Genomic DNA, 23,352 nt, shown 5'->3' on the forward strand with positions numbered 1-23,352 from the left:
TTGTTTCGATCTGTTAAGTTGAATGATTTACCTTATGGATCTATTTCTATTCTGAAATCGAATTTGGGACCTTGCTGATTCTAATCTAATTGTATTTGAACATATATTTATTTCATTATAGGATCATTAATGCAATTCGTCTGTTGATTGAATTATAGGTAATCCACAGACTTGATCGGGTTGGCAGATCGGGAGCTCGATCATTCTACTTATTGGCTTTATTATTAGTATTTATATCATTAGCTTATTTTTAGTAGTTTCAAGACATATGATGTTTAAGATTCTAGATTGCGTACTATGTGTTGTACTTGTTAAATTCTAGTTCGTTTTGGAAATATTTCTAAACTAAGATTCGTAAGTTATGTTTTGAGTGATTTTTGATGTAACTCTCCAGACTTGCTTTGTCGCCTAGGTCAGGTATAGAGTGGTACATCCTGGTTCAGTGGTTAGGTGTCAGCATACCCTTAAATCCTATGTTCGAATCTCGTTGTATGCAAATTCGAAATATTTTTCTATTTGCTATTCGTTGAAGAGTGAATTAGATTTGAACTTTAGTAAATCTAGTGGGTTAGGATTGGGTTGAATTAAGCTATTTTGAATATTTTTTTATTTTTGAAATTTATCCAAAATCCCTAATTTCCATCACCTACTAACTGTCCAACTCTTCATTGCTTTACACGTTTCTTTTCTCTTTGGTTTTCTTTCTACAATTTTCTTTTGCTAAACTTTCTTCCTCGCTTTTTCATGGGTTTTCTAATTCTTATTTTGTTCACCTAAAACTTTATTTCTATTTCATTGTGATCCTGCCCATAGTTCTATTTTCTTTCGCTCTTTGTTGTGAAATCGTAACGAGTTCAGTAAGTGTGTAAGTGTTGGAGTTGGGTTAAGTTAAGGATATTTTTTTGCTGAAAATTCTTTGAGTTAACCTTGGTATTGTTATTATTGTGTTATTAGGAGATAATTGTTTGGTGTTTAATGGTTTCCCTCCAAGTTAAGAAAAACTTTGGTCGCTATTAGCTTCATAGTAATTGGTTTGAAAAATTAGATTTAGGGATTTTGTGTTAAGTCTTAACTATCGAATGACATGGTTTCGGTCTTTTTGATTAATAGTTAATCGTTGCGATTGAATGATTGTTTGCAGGTTTGTGAGTTCCTAGTTATCGTCAATCAAATTAGCAATCAGGTGCGTGTTTCTAACCTAAAACCACTGCGTATAATTTGAAAATTTTGGAAAAACAACCAGCAAATCGAAACTATTTTGCATCACACGACTGTGTGGCTGGCCGTATGGCAGACTGTGTACACCACACGGTCGTGTGGCTGGCCGTGCGTTAGGTCGTGTGGGGGAAAATGAGCTGTGTGATTACACGGGCAAATCAGGTAGGTCATGTGGGCCACACGGGTGGGATAGGTAAGTCGTGTTAGCCACACGAGCTGGTCATCTGGGCTATGTGAAACCACGCGGACGTGTGGCCCATTTTCCTGAAATTTTCATTTATGGTTTAATTTAAAATGAAATTTGTAATTAGACCCACTGTGAGGTCCAGTTTGCTTAAAAAAAAAGATCCGAAGTGAGGTATATGTGGTTATACGTTCAGTAAGTGAGTTACATCTATATTCTATGTGTCGATAATTTTTGAAAGCATGACTTTTTGTAAAGCATGTGTGGCATCCATGTTCTGTTATTTGTTTTGATATGATATCTGATTCAATTATATGATATGTACATATGTTATTTTGATTTTTGCATAAGCATTGGGACAGTTTTGATGATGGAGGAAGTGTTTCAGGCAGTATTACTGCAATCTAAGTGGTTAAACCGCATTATATGTTTGGCAGCTCAGCTCATATTTAATAGTGACATACCACCACTTTTCGATGTGATTAGATGGATGGACTCATGTAGTTATAATTGGTGTGGTTGATTGGTTAGAGATGGTATGTAGCAGATGGGGGTAGAATATGTTATGATATGTTCTGATATGAAATATGATATAAGATATGATAACCTTCGATATGTTATATGATAAGAAATTTCTATCTGATACAAACTCTATACGTTTTTATGTTACGTAGGTTAAATCACACACTGCGCATAAAGTTCATGCATTTGTATGTTTCATTTCCAATGATCCTCAGGCTTATGATTGGACGGTGACTTTAGAGCTTGGATTTTCACATTTTTGGATTGCACATTGAGTTTATGTATGTTTTAGACCTTCTTTGGACTTTTCAGACTTTTGGATACTTTAATTTTTGTTTGGGGACTTTTAAATTTATTTTGGTAATTGTTTTTCAAAAAACTTAATTTTAACCGGTATTTAAGATAAGATGACTTGACTAACTGTTAAAGTTTTATGAGATTAAGTCACTACAACATTGTTTTTCCGCTACAAAGTTTTTGACTAAGACGTTACAATATTTTACTCACAAATAGACTAAATAAGTCAAATATGTTTAGTAAAGCTAATTAAATGCGGTTTTCATCAAAGTACTCACGAGTTTCGAAATTGCTATATTTGTTTTTCAACAAGTTATTCAAATTGGTTTTCCTTAAGTTGAAAGTACATTTTTACCAAAATTAAGCACTAGTGGTTTCACATATGATGTAACCTCCACAATCTGACTGTAATGTTTAGGTTGGGTTTAGGGCGTTACAAATACTTTTGCATTATTGACTTGAATCATGACAGTGCCTCTAAGCATTATCACTCAACGTACAACTTGTTTATTCTATACGCAAGTTCTTGTAGATTTTGAAGTTCCAAAAAGTGAAGTAGTATACAAATCATAGCTCTCAACTCAACAATGTTTTGTATCGTGTATTGTCATTTGGATGATTTGAATAGTAAATTTTGAATTGAGTACAAGTGAATGGTATTGCATATGATGTATTTGTAGTTGTTAAGGTCTAGATGAACTTTGATATGCAATTGAACAATTTTGTTAAGTTATTGTGAACTTGTAACTAATGGATATTGTGTAAACAATAGGTGACGTCGCGACGAAAAATCTTCAAAGTTGCGACATAAATTAACAGTGAGTGGCGTCGCGACCATGGGCCTCTAATGTCATGACGGCACTCACTATCTATCAAAGTCGCAATGTGGTTCCTTCGACGCCACAACGCCATCCCGATAATTTTGGAAACTTTACATCTTAGTTCCTTGATAGCCCTGGTTCATCATAAGAGCTTTCATAAGCCCTTTTAAAACTTGATTTTGATAAAATGCCATATTGTAAATATTTATTAGTACTAATAAATAGTATAAATTGTTTATTTGGCATATTGTAGCTCGAACCTAGTGATGGGGTCGAGTATGGAGTGTTACAACAGAGGATGGTGGTATGCAGTAAAATAAATTTCCATAAATTAAACATAACTTGAAGATCTAATTCGACCGGAAGGCAAAAAAAGCACAACTCTCGTAGCCCGCAAGGCAATGGCTTCAATTGCAACGCATCGCATTTCTTTAACTTGAGTTTGTAAAGCCTTGGTGCCATTGGAAGAAAACCTCTAAGATTTCCAGAACGTGGAATCACAAGTTTGTTTAAAGAAGGGAGGTGTGTAGGCAGAGATTTGGTTAGCTTTGGACAATTTTTGATGCGTAGCACTTGCAAACAAGAGAAAGGTTCATCATTTGAACAAAACCTTTCTTCCCACAAATCTATATACATAAAGTTTAGAATCACAAGAGATTTTAATGGTTTAGTTGAAGCTTGTCCGTTCTCCTAGAAGTCATCACCAAGTTTTCTTACTCTCCTTAATCTAAAAAATGAGAGATATTTTAAAGATGATGATTGCCAAACGATGTCAAAGAAAAAAACAATTACAATCATGTAACTCCAAAGATACTAAATTTGAGAAGGAAGAATGCTCCGCCCATTCTGGAAATCTCGTGCCTTTATAACTTCTAATAATAAGATGCTCCAAATTTATATGAGGCTCTTATTGTTTGAATACTTCCCTGTCATGCTTTGAATTGTCATCTATATCTTCATTTTGATCCCATACCAATTCCAACTCCTTAAGATTCATCTATCTTTAAAATTAGCTGCTGCTTCTTTCTTTTTCTTTTTTTTGAATACATTGCACATGCAAAATCTTTAGTCCTGAAACTAAAAGAACTAAAAAATTGCCTGCATAAAAATAGAAGACGACTTGGAAGTAAAGAAACACAATATGGTTAAATTTTAAAAAAAAACTAAAAATGATTGAAAAATTATAAAAAGAAGAAAACATGTTGATTTATTTATTAAAAATTTTTATTTTTTAAGTAATTTAATTAAAGTAAAATTAAATTAGAAAATATATTAAATATGAATAGGTATATAATATTTTATTGGACTTAACAACTAAAGATTTTAGGATTATCCAAATATAATTTGTTTCATATTATTAATTACTTTCAAAAATATAAATTTATTTCTATTTTTAATGAAGGGTATATATACATTTTGATACCTTAATTTAACTTAAAATTTTGTTTTTTTATTCAATCAAATAGCTGGACTTTACCTCCAGGTTGAGTTTGGAACTCAACTTTTCTAAAAACCTTAAATGGCTTAAAGTAGCCATGTGTAGGAAAATTTATTGCCGTTGTTACTTAAAGTTTTGTGTTTTTATTCAATCAAATACCTAAAGTTTACTTCAAGGTTGAGTTTGGAACTTAATTTTTCTAATTAAAAACCTTAAATGGCTTAAAGTAGCCATGTGTAGGAAAATTTATTGCCGTTGTTACTTAAAGTTTTGTGTTTTTATTCAATCAAATACCTAAAGTTTACTTCAAGGTTGAGTTTGGAACTTAATTTTTCTAATTAAAAACCTTAAATGGCTTAAAGTAGCCATGTGTAGGAAAATTTATTGCCGTTGTTAGTTAGCACCTCTCTTCATTTTCAATACCACTCCTTTAGCAGCTTAAAACTAGAATTCATGGCCACCAGCATCGATCCAAGGTTGAGTGAAGCAGCTCGATTAGGAAATATTGATGCCTTTTACGCTATAATTCAAGAAGATCCGTACATGTTAGACCACATTGATCAGATCCCTTTCGTTCATACTCCACTCCATATAGCTGCACATGAAGGCCAAATTCTTTTCGCAATGGAGATGATGAACTTGAAGCCTTCATTTGCCAGGAAGTTAAACCGAGATGGGTTTAGCCCCATGCATTTGGCACTGAGAAATGGGCAGATCAAGCTAGTGCTGGGACTGTTAAAGGCCGATAAAGATCTGGTTCGTGTCAAAGGAAGGGAAGGGATGACTCCTTTGCACTGGGTAGTTACAATGGGAAACTCCAACCTGTTGATCGAGTTCCTTGAAGCTTGCCCTGAATGCATTGAAGATGTGACGGTTCTGAATGAGACTGCCTTACATCTTGCTTTGAAAAATGATCAGACCGACGCTTTTAATCTCCTAATTGGATGGCTTCAAACGAACTGTCGTAAAGGAGCCTTAGCCTTGGAAAAGGAAGTTTTGAATTGGAGAGACAATAATGACAACACTATGTTGCATATTGCTGCTAGCAAGGGACTACGTCAGGTATATATATATATTTGTCTCAGTTCTATTTGTTCCTAGCTGAAAGCAATTGAAAATATTACTTTGATAATCATTATTGGTGGTTTCTAATGATCTCCCAGGAACTACGGCTGGTGTTAGATTCCTTTGTCTTATTCAGTATCGATCTACAAGCCAAGAACTCACAGGGTTTGACAGCTCTAGAAATCTTACGTGATGTTCGACAAGCGGTGAACAGCTCCGAAGATGACACCACCACCACCAAGATTAAACGCTTAAAGAAAAAAGTACATACTTATAAAATACTGGGTAGATCGGCAGCTCGTTCAAGGGCCAACCTGTCGGCAGAGATGCTCAACGCAATGCTGGTGGTTCTGGGGTTGGTTATAACAGCAATCTACCAATCATCACTAAGCCCACCGGGCGGCGTTTGGCAAACTGATAACACTAACAGTTCTACTAGTGATCCATTATTCCCCACCTCAAATAACGTTACTCTTCACTTCATAGAAGTGAAGGGATCCATTGCCAAGCATCTGATAGGAGCTGAATCGAGGAAAGCTGGTACCACAACCATGGAACCCGTGCCGTATTTCATATTTTTCCTTCTGACCAGTACCGCATTTATGGTTTCGATTTTTTACACGTTATGGTTTACTTCACATGTTTCTTCTATAGTAGTCGGTCCGGTTTATTTTCTGGGCATCTCCTACTTTTGGTCCATGGCAATATTAGCCCCGTCGGCTGATTTGTCAGGAATCAACATTTTTTACACGTTTGTATTCTTTACGGCGCCGTTTTTAGCATTGTCAGTCCGCATGTTACGGCATCTGGTGTCGCCGTCGTCAAATTACACAGAATGGATCCACTTACGTATAGCTGTCTGCGGTGCACGCAATGTTGGAATCGCTCAAATCTTCCGTTTTTTGATTCTTCCACCCTATATTGCCTAACATTTGTGCTTTCGATTCTTTGCACGTTATTCATTCTTTCCGATGGTTGTCTTTTACTTCTCGCCCCGCTTAATTTACTGGGCGTCTCCTACAAATGTTGGAATCGCTCAACGGTTGCGGAGGGTAATAATTGGCTTCTATCTTTTATGTAATGTTACTTGTTTTATGTTCAATTCATGCTTTGTTTGGGCACGTACTAATTTAGTTGTGATAGTTTTTTTACAATTCCAACTAATTTAAATTATAAAAAGGTTTTATTCAAATTTGATTCAGTTCAACCATAACTTATATTAAAATAATTATGACATGATATTATATATAAATATGAATAAAAACACAAATTACTGGGAAAAAAACAAATAAGGGAAAAGATTGATATACTAACGTATCATAGTTTATTTTACAGAAACTTTAGAGAAAATCATAACTCAAACTAAAAGGTAGTTTTATTATCATTCATCATATTATTCTATAATTTTTTAGACATTTAGAAATATACAAAAATTATAGATAATAAACTTGCAGCAAGAAAAGAAATTAAACGGAAAAAGAAAATGATTGATCAACATATATATATCTCATAATTTTATTCCTTTTTTTTTTACTGATATCTCATACGGAATTACAGACGGCACATGCGAATTTTTCAATATCTTTTGAGAAACTTTTAACAAACATTTACTTAATTTAAAGTAGGAAATATTAAGTTAATTTTACTTTATTAAAAAAATTAATCTATCTTTAAAATAAATTGTTCCAATTAATTAAATCTTTTATCCAAAACAACCTAAAACATTATATTAATAAAATTAAAACTAAGAGTCACCAATCTTTTAAAAATTAATATTTATTTTTATCAAATAATATAATTATTTTAAGTACTTATATTTATTAATTTACTAAATAATTTTTTAATATAAAAAATTTACCAGTACAAATTTAATACTTAATTTTTGAGCACTAATTATACAGCTTAACAGCTTGAAGAACCCTGAAAGGATTAATTATTCACAATATTAAAATGGCAAAGCAATTGTCAGAAAGAGATCAAGTGCGAATTAAGCAGTATTGTAAAATGTGTACCGATGGATTATAAAAATCAACTAGCACAGTAAGCAACTTCAAAATTTTCATTAATATCAGAATTAAGAACCTCTAAGTTGTTTTATACCAAAAAAAAAATTGTAGTGTCTAAAATAGTGTCCCCATCCAAATGAAGCTCCTTTAAGTTGATGTCAGACTTGCTTTGAAACGTAAGCAAAAATTGAATTTGGGGCACGGGCGAGAAGGATATGTCATCTTTCAATATGAATGATTAGCGTTGTTCTATTACTTATGTGGAAAATTACGACATGGGGAAGGTTTTTGCCCAATACGAATGACAATTGGGGTGCAAGAAGTTAAGTTGAGTGAGATTTATCGTTAAAGACGCCGTCAAAGAATGAACTTTTAACTGGAAGTGGATGGTTGAAGGAGTATGTGACGTGTGATTTCCAAAGGGCCACTAATTCTTCAACCATGGATGTGGATGAACGAAATAAAGAGTGTACAAGAAGAGTTGCAGTTGATTTAGAAGCATGTATAAGTGACCAAAGGGAGGAAATAATGGAGAATAAGGCAATTGCGATTTTTGAGGGGAAGAAAAGACAAAACAAGGGAAGAAGTTACAATGGGGAATGCATCTATTTGTACAATGGTTGAATTTATTGAGAGATCGGCGGTCACTTGTAATTGTGCCGACCAGGAGCAATGAAAATATAAAGTTGGATTAACATTTGTGATTTGGGGCAACCACAAGCGGTAAATCGCCTTAAAAATAAGGTGAGGCATGTTCAGCCCCCAATTTTTTTTAATTGAAACAAAGTTAAGTGAAAAAATAATGGAAAATGTTCAAATAAAGTGCAGTTTTAGCAATGGAATTGATGTGGGAACGAGGGGTTCTAAAGGGGGATTATCAATTGGGTGGAAGGGAGAGTATGTGGTATAATTGAAAAGTTATTCAGCTAATCATATTGATATGGAAGTTATGGAAAAATAGGGTATGCCACATTAAAGACTTACAGGATTCTATAGTGCCTCGGAAGAGAATAAAAGAAGAGAGTCGTGGGAACTACTAAAGAGGTTGGGATATTTTCAAAACCTACTTTAGATGGCCGTGAGCTATTTTAGTGAATTATCTATTCTTTTGAGAAAAAAGAAGGGTGACTGAGAAACAAAAGAAATATGACTCTGTTTAGAAGCATTGGAGGAGTGTGATCTTAACGATTTGGGTTTTTCAGGGAGATGGTTCACTTGGAAAAGAGGGAGGTTATCTGAAAATAACATCCGAGAGAGAATTGATAGAGGAGTGGCAAATTCAATTTGGTGGGGGACTTTTCCAGGATATTATTTAAAACATTTATCGCATGTTTTTTCTGATCATTGTCCTATCTTGGTGGATTTGGGATTAGAGAGTATTGAATTTTTGAATCGGGGAAGAACTTTAAATTTAATGTGAATTGGATTGTGGAGGACGGTTGTGAACAAAGAGTTAAAGAGTTTTGGGAAAGAAATATGGATGAGATTCCTACAGAGTTGGGTAAGTAAGGGGGCATCCTTAAAAAAGAGATGGGACGAATATCGGCCAATAAAAATAAAGTGACAGCATTATTGAATACAAGATTAGAAGAATTGTGCTCAATTGACCCAAATGGTGAGATGTTGGCAGATATGGAAGAAGTTAAGTTAGCTTTAAATTTGGAATCTGATAAAGAGGAGCTTTTTGGGAAACAACGAGCAATGGTGAATTGGCTTCGATTTGGCGATAGAAATACATATTTTTTATATAACTTTGCAAATCAACAAAAGAAAAGAAACACTATAAAAAAAACTAAAAGGAGAGTGAATTGTGGGAGAATAGGAGAAGGCAAGGGTGGCTACGGGATATTTTAAAGAGTTATTCACAGCCTTAAAGACGTGGAACACTGATAGAGTACTGACAGGAATTTCGATATGAATTCAAGAAAACATGAATGTTGAGCTTGTCAAGGAGTTTTTAAACTCGAGAAAGTTTTAATTGCAATTAAAGGTATTGCACCATTGAAAGCTTCAGGTATGGACGGTTTCCCAGCCCTTTTTTTCCACAAGTATTGGCATATTGTGGAGGAGGAGATTACAAAGTTCTGTTTAGAAATTCTTAATAGGAAAAATGAGATTAACGTTATTAACTGTACTAGTATAGTGCTTATTCCAAAAGTTGATTCCCTAAACTACGTGACACAATTTAGGTCGATTAGTTTATGTAATGTGATGTATAAAATCATATCCAAAACAATTGTAAACAGATTTAGAATTGTGTTGGACAAGTGCATTGATGAGGTGCAATGGAAAATGCGATTATTGCCTGCGAGGTTTTACAAACATTAAAACAGAAAAGAGAGGGAAATCGAGGCTATTTTGCATTAAAATTATATATGAGCAAGGTCTATGATTGGGTTGAATAGAATTTTATTGAACACGTAATGAAACAAATGGGTTTTTGTGATGAATGGTTGAATCTTGTGATGGGGTGCATCCAATCGGTGGAATACTCAGTTCTGTTTAATGGGATTACAGGAGAAAAATTTAAGCCTTCAAGGGATTTGAGACAAGGGGACCCTTTGAGTCTATACTTCTTTCTTATCTGTGTAGAAGGTTTTTCTTTACTCATTCAATTGGAAAAAAGAGAGGGAGCTATTAAAGGCATAAGGATAGGGAGAGGAAGACTTACTTTAACTCATCTTTTATTTGCTGATGACAATGTTTTATTAGGGGAAGCAAGTTTGGAGGGCACAAATGTTATTAAAACAATTGTGAAAGAATATGAAGGGGTTTCAGGGCAGTTGATTAATTTTGAGAAATCACTGATTTTTTTCAGTAGCAATATTCAAATCGATAGGCAGGAACAGATCGGAGTGATTCTTGAGGTAAGGTTTTAGAGTAATCCAGAGAGTTATTTAGGTCTACCGAATATGATAGGGAGGTGAAAAAAGGAGGCGTTTGCGAGTTTCAGAGATAGATTTATTAAACATATTGAAAGTTGGAGTGTTCGCCAGTTGTCACTTGGAGGTAAAAAAGTTTTTATTAAAGCTATATTACAAGTCATTTCAGTTTATACTATGCAATGTTTCTTATTTCCGGCTTCACTATATCGTCATTTTGAAAATATTATTAGCAAATTTTGGTGGCAAAATTCTAAAGTAAGGAAGGGAATTCATTGGTATGATTGGAAAAGAATGTGTAAACTGAAAGATCAAGGAAGGTTGGGTTTTAGGGATTTGGCGAAGTTTAATATAGCTTTACTTGCAAAACAAGGGTGGAGATTGTTGTGTGAGCAGTAGATCAAAAAAAACCTTGAGAAGACAAATTATATTTTATTCAGGGAGCAAATAGACTCTTTAAATAGGCTAAACAATTAACGTAAAAAGCAAAACTAACTCCTAAAATAATGGGAAGCATAACAACTTATTAGAAACAACTACTGCCTATAGACCAGGACTATTGAAAAAGTCTATCAAACCATCCCTTAAACTAGTATTAATCTCTAATATCAGTTTAAACTAAAAAATCTTGCTAACTTCCTATATTTGTCGCCTTGCAGACTCCAAGCATTTGTCGTAGCTTTTGAAATGTTGCAAGTTTGAGGGCCTTTGTAAATATATTTGTGACTTGATCTTCACTTTTGCAATATATCATATTGATCTCTTCATTATTCACACGATCTCTCAAGAAATGATATCTGACATCAATATGTTTGCTTCTCCCATGTAAAATAGGATTCTTGGATAGCTTTATGGTTGAGCTATTGTCACAGTAGATAAGAGTAGGCCCCTTTTGCTTGAAATGAACTTCCTCAAGAAGCTTTCTCATCCAAATGGCTTGGCAGACACATGCTGATGCAGCTACAAGTTCTGCTTCAGTTGTTGATAGAGTGACAATTGGTTACTTTCGTGATGACCATGAAACAGCTCCTATTCCCAACATAAAAACGTAACCATATGTACTTTTTCTATCATCTTGGTCTCCTACATAGTCACTATCCGTAAACCCAATCAAGGCTGATTTTTCTCCCTTCTTGTACAAGATCCCGTAGTCAATTGTACCCTACAAATATCTAAGGATTCTTTTTGCCGCTTGAAGATGAATATCCTTTGGACATTCCATGAATCTGCAAATAAGATTTACCGCATATGTTATATCTGGTCTGGTCGCAATGAGATACATTAGACTTCCCACGATTTTCTTGTATAAAGTATTATCGACATCTCTTCCATTACCATCTTTCACCAACTTTAAACTTGTCTCTACTGGTGTACCAATCGATTTGCAGTCCGCCATTTGAAACCTCTTTAGAATCTCCTGCACATACTTCCTTTGAGAAATAAAAATACCTGTATCTGATTGTGCAACCTCTATACCCAAAAAGTAATGCATTCTTCCAAGATTCGACATGTCAAATTTAGCCATCATGGATTTTTTAAACTTATCAAACATAATTTGATCATTCCCGGTAAATATCAAATCATCGACATGCAAGCAAACCATCAACAGTTGTTTCCCGTTATTTCCCATTTTCACAAAAAAAGTATGCTCATAAGGACACTTCTTAAAACCGTTTTGGAGAAAATAAGCCTCAATACGACTATACCATGGTCGAGGGGCTTGTTTGAGTTCGTACAAAGCCTTTTTTAACTTATATACTTTATGCTCTTCTCTAATCTTAATATAGCCAGGAGGTTGTTTAACAAATACCTGTTCATTCAAGTCTCTATGCAAGAATGCCGACTTGACATCTAGTTGGAAAATCAGCCAAGAATTTTGAGCAGCCAATGCAATCACCAATCTGATTGTGTCATGCCTAGCAACTGGAGTGAATACCTCCTTGTAATCGATGTCGAACTCCTAACTATAACCTTTCGCTACCAAGCGTGCTTTGCATTTGTCAACTTCACCGGTTTCCTTCAGTTTCGTCTTATAAACCCACTTCACATCAATGGTTTTATGTCCCTTTAGAAGATCAATTAACTCCCAAGTTTTGTTTTTTTCAATAGCTGCAATTTCATCATCCTTTGCTCTCTTCCATTTTGATTGTTTAACCGCCTTTTCAAAAAACACAGGATCACAATCTGAAAACAAAACATAATAGGTGAGTGGATCCTCAAATTGATCAATTCCTGGGACTTCATAATCCCTCATCCAAGCAGGCCTTCTTTTTATACGTGATGCGTTGGCTCTGTTGCAGTTTTAGGTTTTTGAATTGTTTCTCGCTCATGTGATGGCTCCAAATTATCCTCAACATGTAGCTCTTCATCAAAATCTGCTGGAACATTCCTTTGACCTGTTGGTGTATCCCAACACCAGAACTTTTCTTCATCAAAAATCACATCCCAGCCGATAACAATTTTCTTAGTGCTAGGATTGTACAACTTGAATGCTTTAGTACACTTACTAACACCAAGAAGATGCATTTTTCTCCTTTGTCTTCTAACTTCGTTCTTTTTTTATCAGGGACATGTGCATAAGAAATACACCCAAAGATTCTGAAATGACTAACATCGGGTCTTCTTCCGCTCCATGCTTCTTTCGGTGTCATATTCTGAACAGCAAAAGTTGGACTCCTATTCAGAATGTGAATGCTCCAATTGACGACTTCTGGCCAAAACGTCTTAGGAACTCTGCTTCGCTGCAATAAACTTCGCACCATGTTGAAAATGGTTCTATTCTTTCGCTCGGATACACCATTCTGTTGAGGTGTATAGGCTGCTGTCAATTGTCTTTTAATTCCATGCTCTTCACAAAATTGGTTGAATTCATGTGAATTATATTCTCCTCCACAATCAGTCTGCAATACTTGTATAGAATGGCCTGCTTCTTTTTCCACAAATGCTTTATATCTTTTAAAAGCAATTAAAGCTTCCGATTTTTCCTGTAAAAAATCAACCCATGTTTTTCTACTCATATCATCTATAAAGGTGATAAGATAACATTTACCTCCATTAGAAATTGGATTAATTGGCCCACAAATATCAGAGTGCACTATCTCTATAAGTTTTTCACTCTTTCAATCTTTCCTTTTGGAAATGGTTCTCGATGTTGCTTACTGAGCACACATTCCTCACATACATATGCAGGACAAGAAAATTGTGGGAGGCCAGCTACCATGTTTTTCCGTTGAAGCGTTTGTAAGCCTCCAAAACTGAGATGACCGTAACGAAAATGCCATAGCTGCATTGGATCAGATAAGTTTGATGCAAAACATGACTGAGTAAAATGATTGAGGTACCTGATTTTCCATCTTGAACTCGATACATCCCATTTTTAATTTTGATCTCGTAACCACTCTCTTGCAACTGGCCAATACTTAACAAATTGGTCTTTAAATCTGGGACATAAAGAACATTAGAAATTATTTGAGTAACATTCCTTTTATTTAGAATAGTTACCTGTCCTTTACCCATCACAGAGATCTTCATATCATTGCTAAACTTCACATCATCTCTGAATGATTCATCAAGAGTTGAAAAATTGACTTATCTCCACTCATGTGATTACTGCATCTGGTGTCTAAATACCACAAATGCTTGTTGGTAGGTTCTTTTGCATGACATACCATCAATAATGATATCTCTTCATCTTGCTCACCTTCTTTTCCAATAAAATTGGATTCTTCCTTATTGTTGCTGCCAACTCCGGAATTCCAATAGAGACAATTGCCAATACTCCTTAGATCTGAGAAAATTTTCCATCAACATAATCCAATAATCGTAGTGACCATCGAAGCGAGGAATTGATGGTTGCACAAAACTATCAGAGGCCATTTCTGTTGAATAAAGGAGAGGAAAAACTAATGTTTATCGCTAATTAACCTGGCTCTGTGACCACTGTTGTGGGAGCAGTAGATCAAAAATAACCTTGAGAAGACAAATTATATTTTATTCAGGGAGCAAATAGCCTCTTTAAATAGGCTAAACAATTAACGTAAAAAGCAAAACTAACTCCTAAAATAATGGGAAGCATAACAACTTATTAGAAACAACTACTGTCTATAGACCAGGACTATTGAAAAAGTCTATCAGAGATTAATTACGAAACCAGATTACTTATTTGCACATGTTATGAAAGCAAAGTATTTTCTGCATACTGACTTTATGAGCGCAAGGTTAGGATCTCACCCTTCGTTTGCCTGGAGAAGTATTTGGAGTGCGAGGAAACTTTTGAATGAAGGAATGGGATGGAGAGTGAGGAACAGAAAGTCGATTAATATGTGGAATAAAGCTTTGGATTTCGGGACCTAAGAATGGCAAAGAAAGAGTCCAGCATATTAATATTAATTTTACATCAGTAGCATACCTCATTAATTCTGATCAAGTTACCTGGAGAATTGATGTGTGTTGAACATGGACTGTAAAGCAACAAAGGAGCAACTTGGTGCATTTTGTTTATTTTGTTTATTTTGTTTATTTTTAATATTTGTAATGATAGCTATAATTGAAACAAGTTGATATGCAACTTGGTTTCATAATAATAGCTAATATGCTTTCATAATGATAGCTATAATGCTTTCATCTTTTTAATTATTAATTGGCAAGTTGCCAAATTTAGTGGAAATTGTTAGGTAAACATTCCACTTTTGTAACTCTATATTTTGAAATGAAATGAAAATGGTATAATTATTCGGTTTCAATCAAACATATTTTTTTCCTTTTGCTTGTTAACCGAGAGCTTATGCTCTTGATGCTTTGTGTTTTTCTACTTGCTGTTTGAAGAGCTTATGCTCTTAGTGTTTCATTGTTTGGTTGTTGCTGCCATTTTATCTAACAAATGGTAATCAGAGCATCCTATCTTTGAGGACCTTTGTGGTTTTGTTTTAGTTTTCAAAACAAAGTCAGTTTTGCTTCTGTAAAATCAGTTTCAGCAACATGAGCTTTGCACCTCCTCCACCACCAATTTTTGCTGGAGAAAACTACCACATTTGGATAGTTAAAATGAAAACTTACCTCCAAGCACTTGATCTGTGGAGTGCAGTTGAAAATGATGTCGAGCCACTACCATTGAGAGCAAATCCAACCATTGCTCAGATCAAGCAACATGGTGAGGAGCGAGCCAAGAAGCATAAAGCCATGGCCTGCCTATAGAATGGAGTGTCTGATGTAATTTTTACTCGCATCATGGCCTGTGACTCACCCAAACAAGCTTGGGACAAGCTGAAAGAGGAGTTCATGGGATCAGACAAGACAAGGCAACAACAAGTAATTAATCTTAGAAGGGAGTTTGAAAATTTGAAGATGAAAGAGTCAGAACCTATCAAGCAATATTCTGATAGGATTATGGCTACTGTCAATAATATTAGACTCCTTGGAGAAGATTTCAGTGACAGCAGGGTTGTTGAGAAGGTTATTACCACCTTACCTGAAAGGTTTGAGTCAAAAATCTCCTCATTGGAGGACTCGAGAGATCTCACAACCATTTCTTTGTCTGAGTTGGTTAACTCACTTTATGCACTTGAGCAGAGAAGAGCAAGTAGGCAGGAGGAAAGTCCTGAAGGTGCTTTTCAAGCAAAGGTCAGAGAAGGCTCCAGCTCAAGTCAGAAAGCTAAGAAGCCTTGGTTTGAAAAGAGGGAAAGATCAAAGAAAGATGTCGGTAGAAGGAGGTTTCCACCATGCGTTCACTGCAAGAAGACTAACCATTTGGAGAAGTATTGCTGGAACAAACTAGACATCCAATGCAAGAGCTGCAAGCAGTATGGTCATCATGAAAAGATTTGTAGAAATCAAGAAAAGTCACAAACTCTGCCAGTACAAGCCAAGACTGCTGAAGATCTTCAAGCTCAGGAGGAGCATGTCTTCACTGCCTCATGTTCTACAACCACAAGCAAATCCTAATGCAGTTGGCTTGTGGATAGTGGCTGCTCACATCACATGGCATCAAATGAGAGCCTGTTCAAGGATCTTGACAGGAGTTTTGCTTCAAAGGTCAGAATAGGCAATGGGAATCTGATTGAAGCTAAAGGCAGAGGTGATGTTGTGATCAACACTAGTTAAGGTAACAAGGTTATTTTAGATGTGCTTTATGTACCTGAAATAGATCAAAATCTACTTAGTGTAGGTCAGCTGGTTAAGAAAGGCTACTCTCTAGTTTTCAAGAATGATTCTTGTGTTATTAATGATATTCTTGGTAGAGAAGTTGTTTCAGCACCCATGGCAGATAGGTGTTTTATGTTGGATGTGAGCCAACTTGAGAGAAGAGCCTATACAAGTTCAGTTGACAATGCTGATCTGTGGCATAGAAGATTTGGCCATGTCAATTTCAGGTCACTCAATTTGCTGCACAAGATGATTTTGACAGATGCATGATTAAGGTTGATGCAAATGAGTCTGTTTGTGAAGTATGTCAGCTTGGTAAACAGGCCAGGTTGCCTTTTCCAGTAAACCAAGCATGAAGGGCTCGAGAAAGACTTGAATTGGTGCACTCAGATGTCTGTGGACCAATGAAGACTCCTTCACTGAATGGCAGTAAGTATTTTATACTGTTTATTGATGATCTGACCAGATTTTGCTGGGTTTATTTCATGAAACAAAAGTCAGAAGTGTTTAAAGTTTTTGGAAAGTTCAAGGCATTGGCAGAAAATCAAATAGGCTGCAGGATTAAGGCCTTGAGGACAGACAATGGTTCTGAATACTTGTCTGAAAGATTTCAGAAGCTATGTGAGCAGGCTGGGATTCATCATCAATTGACCACAGTGTATACTCCTCAGCAAAATGGAGTATGTGAAAGGAAGAACAGAACAGTGATGAACATGACCAGGTGTTTGTTGTTTCAAAGCAAGCTTCCAAACATGTTTTGGGCTGAAGGTGTCAACACCTCAGTGTACCTGCTCAATAGGCTGCCAACACATGCTTTAAATGATAAAACTCCTTTTGAAGCATGGTATGATCTTAAACCAACAGTTTCCCATTTAAAAGTGTTTGGTTGCATGTGTTTTGTACTTGTCCCTGCAGAAAGAAGAACCAAGCTTGAGAAGAGATCAGTTCCTGGTATATTTGTTGGCTACAGTAGCTGCAAGAAGGGCTACAGAGTATTTGATCCTTCAACCAAGAAGATTTTGGTAAGCAGGGATGTCAAATTCGATGAAGGAAGGTTTTGGAGTCTAGATGGCTCTAACACAAGTCAGTTTGAAGAAGAGCAGATTGACAACAATCTGGAATTGGCAGAAAATGAAGTCAGTAATGCCAATGTAGATGATACTCCTGTGAGAGGGACCAGGTCTATTGCTGATATCTACCAAAGATGCAATGTGGCCATTGTTGAGCCTTCAAGCTATGAAGAAGCTGCAAGAAGCAAGAGCTGGAAGAAGGCTATGGAGGCTGAAATCGACATGATCCATAAGAATGACACTTGGGATCTAGTAGACAGACCTGATCAGAAGAAGGTCATAGGTGTCAAATGGGTTTTCAGGACCAAATTCAATGCTGATGGCTCTTTGAACAAGCACAAGGCAAGGCTTGTGGTGAAAGGGTACAATCAACAGTTTGGCATTGATTTTGAGGAGACATTTGCTCCAGTAGCAAGGCTGGACACCATAAAGCTCCTGTTTGCTTTGGCTGCACAGAAACAGTGGAAGGTCCATCAGCTTGATGTCAAGTTAGCTTTCCTGAATGGCTTCCTTAAAGAGGAGATTTATGTTGAACAGCCTGATGGATTTAAAGTCCAAGGAAAGGAGGACAAGGTTTACAAGCTGAAGAAGGCACTCTATGGACTAAAACAGGCTCCTCGAGCCTGGTATGACAGGATAGATGCTTACCTGTCTAAGCTCAATTTCGAGAAAAGTTTGAGTGAGCCAACTTTGTTTATAAAGAAGTCCAAAGATGAGACTTTGCTGATTGTCTCAATATATGTAGATGATCTATTAGTGACTGGAAGCAGGGTCGATTTGATTCAGGAGTTCAAGAAGAATATGCAAGACATGTTTGACATGACAGACTTGGGAATCATGACTTACTTCCTTGGTATGGAAGTAGACCAGTCTGATCAAGGCATTTTTATCAGCCAGCATGCATTTGCCTTGAAAATTCTCACTAAGTTTCATATGGAAAACAGCAAACCAGTGAGCACACCATTAGCTGTGGGAGAGAAACTAAGCAGCTTTGGAAATGAAGAAAAGGTAGATGAAAAGGAGTATAGAAGCCTGATTGGATGTTTACTTTACTTGACAGCAACCAGACCTGACCTTATGCATTCAGTTAGTCTACTGTCTAGATTCATGCACAGCTGCAATACAACTCATTTGAAAGCAGCAAAGAGAATACTCAGGTATGTCAAAGGTACTTTGAAGTTTGGTGTAATGTTCAAGAAAGGAAGTGAGCTGAAATTAACTGGCTACTCAGATAGTGACTGGGGTGGATCAGTTGATGATATGAGAAGTACTTCAGGCTACTTCTTTACACTTGGTTCGGGAGTTTTCAGTTGGAGTTCAAAGAAGCAACAAACTGTTGCTCAGTCTACTGCTGAAGCCGAATACATAGCAGCAGCTGCAGCAGTGAATCAAGCCATTTGGCTTAGGAAGTTGCTATGTGATTTGAATGAAGAACAGCTCGAGCCTACTGAAATTTTGGTGGATAACCAGTCAGCAGTTGCCATCTCTAAAAATCCTGTTTTTCATGGCAAAACCAAACATTTTAAGCTCAAGTTTTACTTTGTTCGAGAAGTTGTCCAATCCAAAGAAGTGAGTCTAATACATTGCAGCTCACAAGATCAATTGGCTGACATTTTGACAAAGCCTCTTGGCACAATCAGGTTTGAATTTCTAAGGAAATCAATTGGTGTTTGTTGCCTACAGTCCAAAGAGGAGTGTTGAACATGGACTGTAAAGCAACAAAGGAGCAACTTGGTGCATTTTGTTTATTTTGTTTATTTTGTTTATTTTTAATATTTGTAATGATAGCTATAATTGAAACAAGTTGATATGCAACTTGGTTTCATAATAATAGCTAATATGCTTTCATAATGATAGCTATAATGCTTTCATCTTTTTAATTATTAATTGGCAAGTTGCCAAATTTAGTGGAAATTGTTAGGTAAACATTCCACTTTTGTAACTCTATATTTTGAAATGAAATGAAAATGGTATAATTATTCGGTTTCAATCAAACATATTTTTTTTTCCTTTTGCTTGTTAACCGAGAGCTTATGCTCTTGATGCTTTGTGTTTTTCTGCTTGCTGTTTGAAGAGCTTATGCTCTTAGTGTTTCATTGTTTGGTTGTTGCTGCCATTTATCTAACAATGTGTTACGATAGCTTTTTGAGGAAGATCAAATTTCTAAAATTTTGTCTATCCCATTCGCTGCAGTGGGTATTCATGATGAAAGGGTGTGGAGGGGTGACAAAATAAGGGTATATTCCGCAAAAAATGGATACAAATGGTTGTTACAGGAGGATACGATAATAGGGCAAGAGGAGGTGATACATCAACCTACGCTACTACAGAAAATTTACAACAAATTATGGAGATTACATGTTGCAAGCAAAATCAAAATTACATCTTAGAGAATTGCCGATAACTTTCTCCCTACTTTTAACAATTTAAAAGATACAAATTTATAGGTTGTGAATCTTTGTCCTCTCTGTCGTACAATGGAGGAATCAGTGAGTCACGTCTTCTGGGAATGCACGTTCATTAAATGTGTCTTGCAACGAGTGAGGATTGATGGCTCATCCAGTAGCCGGAAACAAAATCGGAATATGTGGCTAGCAAATTTATTTTTGAATATATAAGAAGAACATTGTAAATGGTTAGTCATCACGTTCTGGGCAGTGTGGTATCATACAAACAAAGTTTATCATCAAGGAGAAAGGTAGTGCACAATGAGATTAAAATATTTTATTAAGGCATTTTACATAGAGAACATTCAAGTGGAAGTAGTGACAAAAGCAGGTATTCGACAAATGATTGTGCATGGACTCCACCAAGGATAAATGAGATAAAAGGTAATTTCGATACAACGTATGACAGTTATATGATGAGTTCAGTAACAGGGATAATTTTTAGAGACTTCAAAGGACATATACTGGCAGCATGCGCTTGTTCATTTTATTAATTCATGATTTGTCTAGCCACGTAATGTTTTTTTTTAGCATCATAATGATGATTATTATTTTAGTTCTGATAGTTTTTCTTTATTTATTGTACGGAAATATTTTATTGAAAAATATAAATTTACTTTTTATTTTATTTTATTCTTTTATGTCTGCTTTACAGCATATATTATAGGTTGGGAATTGTTTCTTTCAATAATATTGTCCTCAAGATTTGAAAATATATTCTTTTGAGTACAATGTATTTTACTATTATACTCAATACTTGTTAATAAAATATATGACTTGTTGAAATATTAAACAATACAATCTACTAACTTAAGCAATTTACAATTTGAACTAATTTACAATTCCAACATAATGCACATATTTTAATTATATCATTATTTAGGTGAGAAACTATAACAATACAAAGTTGTAATTTAGGAAATAATCCAATATGTTGTAGTTTATATATTCACATTTGGCATTTTAATAAATTTACATATGGTTTGCATAATTTCCATAAAAATAAAAAATTGAAAAAAAAAGGAAGGCTTTGAAACAAATCCTTCAATTAAAAAAAAGAAATGGGGAATAATTTGTGCTATTATAGATGCAATTAAAGAGAAAAAATTATGAACTCTTAAATGTAATAATTTCATTTTTAATTTTCATGTTTCTCATCTTTCTAATTTCCATGTTTATAGTCATTCTCTGCCTATAAATTCTAATCATGCACATAAAATTAAAATAAAAAGTAGAAAAGAAGAAATCATTTTAAGAGTAAATTACACCAACAGCTACTTAACTTTGGAGTAGCTGACAAAACAGTCACTTAGATTTCAATTCAAACACTCAACTTTCAAAAAATAACAAATTAGTCCTTTTTACCATTTTCCGTTACAAACATAACAGAAAAGTGATATGGCATTTAATGATGGGCTAGCTGTCAAGAAAAAATGGAAGGAGCTTCGTACTAGTGATTCCCAAGGATCAAAATCCAGGAACTCAAAGACGACTACGCTTCCACGACATTGATGCCTCAATGGTCAACACCCTTTGTCGCATCATGATCGCCAAGGTTCCTACCATATCCATCGACCTCATCAAAATTGAAGTTAACTCTTCTATCCTCAACGACAAGTTCATCGCCCATTGACTCAATCTAATCCCTTTCACTAGCCAACGCGTCATGTCTAGTCTATATTAACCTTCTTCTTGGAAGTTAAATATGCAACGTCCTAAATTTTTTATTTTTAGAATGTATTTGTTTGCATAATAATTTGGTTAATTTTATGTGTTGGCTAAGTGCCTAGGGAGTATGTTTTAGGGCTCAAGTTTGATTCTTAAGTTTTGGATTCCCCTATTAATTTTTGGCTTTAGGTTTGGCTTGGGTCTTATGGCTTAAATTATTTCCTTATTGAATTACAATAAGAATGAGCTTGCTGGTTAAATAATTAAGCATTGGGTTTAATTTTTTCGTGGTCCTAAGTTTGAACTGTGTTGTATGCAAGTAAAGAATATTTTTGTGTGTTGGACTAAGCTTTGGAGATAGAATTTTATTTGAACTCAAATTTAAGATGATAAGATTTTGTGAGTTGGGATGTTGATAAAATATTTTAGTTTATTTTATTTATTTTGATAGTTATCAGATTTTGAATAAAAAAAAACAAACAAACAACTATCCTAAGTTTACTCCCTACACAACCGCCCACTTTCTTTGTTTTTCTTTTCATACGTTTCCTTATTTTTCTTTCTTGGTTTTGTTCTTTTTTTTTTCCTTTTTGGTTACTTTTGGTCACTACCATTGTTCTTTTGCTTGAATCGTAGATTGGTGCTCAGTGTAAGTTTTCGCAAGAATACATTTTTGGGTCTTTCGTTACTATTCTGATTTTATTTTGTTTCTTGAGTAAGGTGGATTGTACTTGTATAACTTTGTGCGAGGTTTTGATGGGTAATTTTTGTGTTGTTCAGTTAGGCGAAGGGTATTGAATCCTAACATTCCAGCGAAGTAAATTCGATTGTTCGATGTTGTTCGAGGAAGTAAGTATTTGGACTCCATTTAGAGGCTATAATTTCAATTTAGGGAGGTTATTTTGCTTGTGTTTTACGAATTAATTTGGGTAAATTGATGAACGAATGTAGGTTTTGGGGGTTCTAGAAGCATGCTTATTCTAACAACGACCAGGAGTGTGAAAATACCCAAAAATTCCTTAGAAATTCGATTGATATTGTGAAACAAAAGCTGTTGCGAAACTGCCTAGTTTTCACACGGTCGTGTGAATTATAAGTTGTGTTATTAGTAAAATGAATTATGTAAGCATGTCCTGTAACATATGCTATATGTATGTATGTTGTCTGTTTATGATTATATGATATGTATAATATACGAATCTGATATGTATATGTTTGGGGTGGGATTTGTTATGATGGAAGAAATGTGTATGGCAATATTTACTGCAAAAATGCCAGCTAGACTGCAAAACTATATGTATGGCAGCTTAGTTGCAATTATATGAGTGGCAGACCACCACATATTGGTGTGATTGGATAGATGGACTTGTGTAGTCCAATATGATGTGATTGGTTGGACGGAGCTGCTGTGTAACGGATAGGAGTAGAATATGTTACGCATGTTATGATTTGATATGATATGATATGTTTGTTATAACCTAGAAAGATGTGATATGGTATGATAAGCTATAATTCCTATGAATTTTGTTATGATGTGAAATATGTAAAATATGTAAAACATAAGTTTGTGATATTTTGATTAATGTATTCTTT

The 23,352-nt window shown here is 35.1% G+C and overlaps 1 protein-coding gene and 2 long non-coding RNA genes across 4 annotated transcripts; all 3 read left to right on the forward strand.

The window, feature by feature from the left end:
• Positions 1-707: 707 nt before the first annotated feature.
• Positions 708-3,656, forward strand: LOC121217949 (uncharacterized). Of its 2 annotated transcripts, XR_005914223.1 has the most exons (3): positions 708-865; positions 1,142-2,205; positions 2,994-3,656. It is a non-coding gene; the product is annotated as an uncharacterized lncRNA (long non-coding RNA). The 2 variants fall into 2 exon arrangements; XR_005914222.1 differs by lacking the exon at positions 2,994-3,656 and having other exon boundaries at positions 1,142-2,253.
• Positions 3,657-4,877: 1,221 nt separating this feature from the next.
• On the forward strand, positions 4,878-6,659 carry LOC107903023 (ankyrin repeat-containing protein BDA1). The gene is made up of 2 exons (XM_016829094.2): positions 4,878-5,542; positions 5,644-6,659. Exons 1-2 carry the CDS (start codon positions 4,934-4,936, stop codon positions 6,472-6,474), a joined length of 1,440 nt encoding a protein of 479 aa, XP_016684583.1. The 5' UTR covers positions 4,878-4,933; the 3' UTR covers positions 6,475-6,659.
• A 15,446-nt stretch (positions 6,660-22,105) lies between these two features.
• Positions 22,106-23,352, forward strand: LOC107904215 (uncharacterized). Its single transcript, XR_001686167.2, has 3 exons — positions 22,106-22,408; positions 22,540-22,608; positions 22,711-23,352. It is a non-coding gene; the product is annotated as an uncharacterized lncRNA (long non-coding RNA).

This window comes from Gossypium hirsutum, chromosome D05, assembly GCF_007990345.1.
Source record: "Gossypium hirsutum isolate 1008001.06 chromosome D05, Gossypium_hirsutum_v2.1, whole genome shotgun sequence".
Lineage (NCBI taxonomy): Eukaryota > Viridiplantae > Streptophyta > Magnoliopsida > Malvales > Malvaceae > Gossypium > Gossypium hirsutum.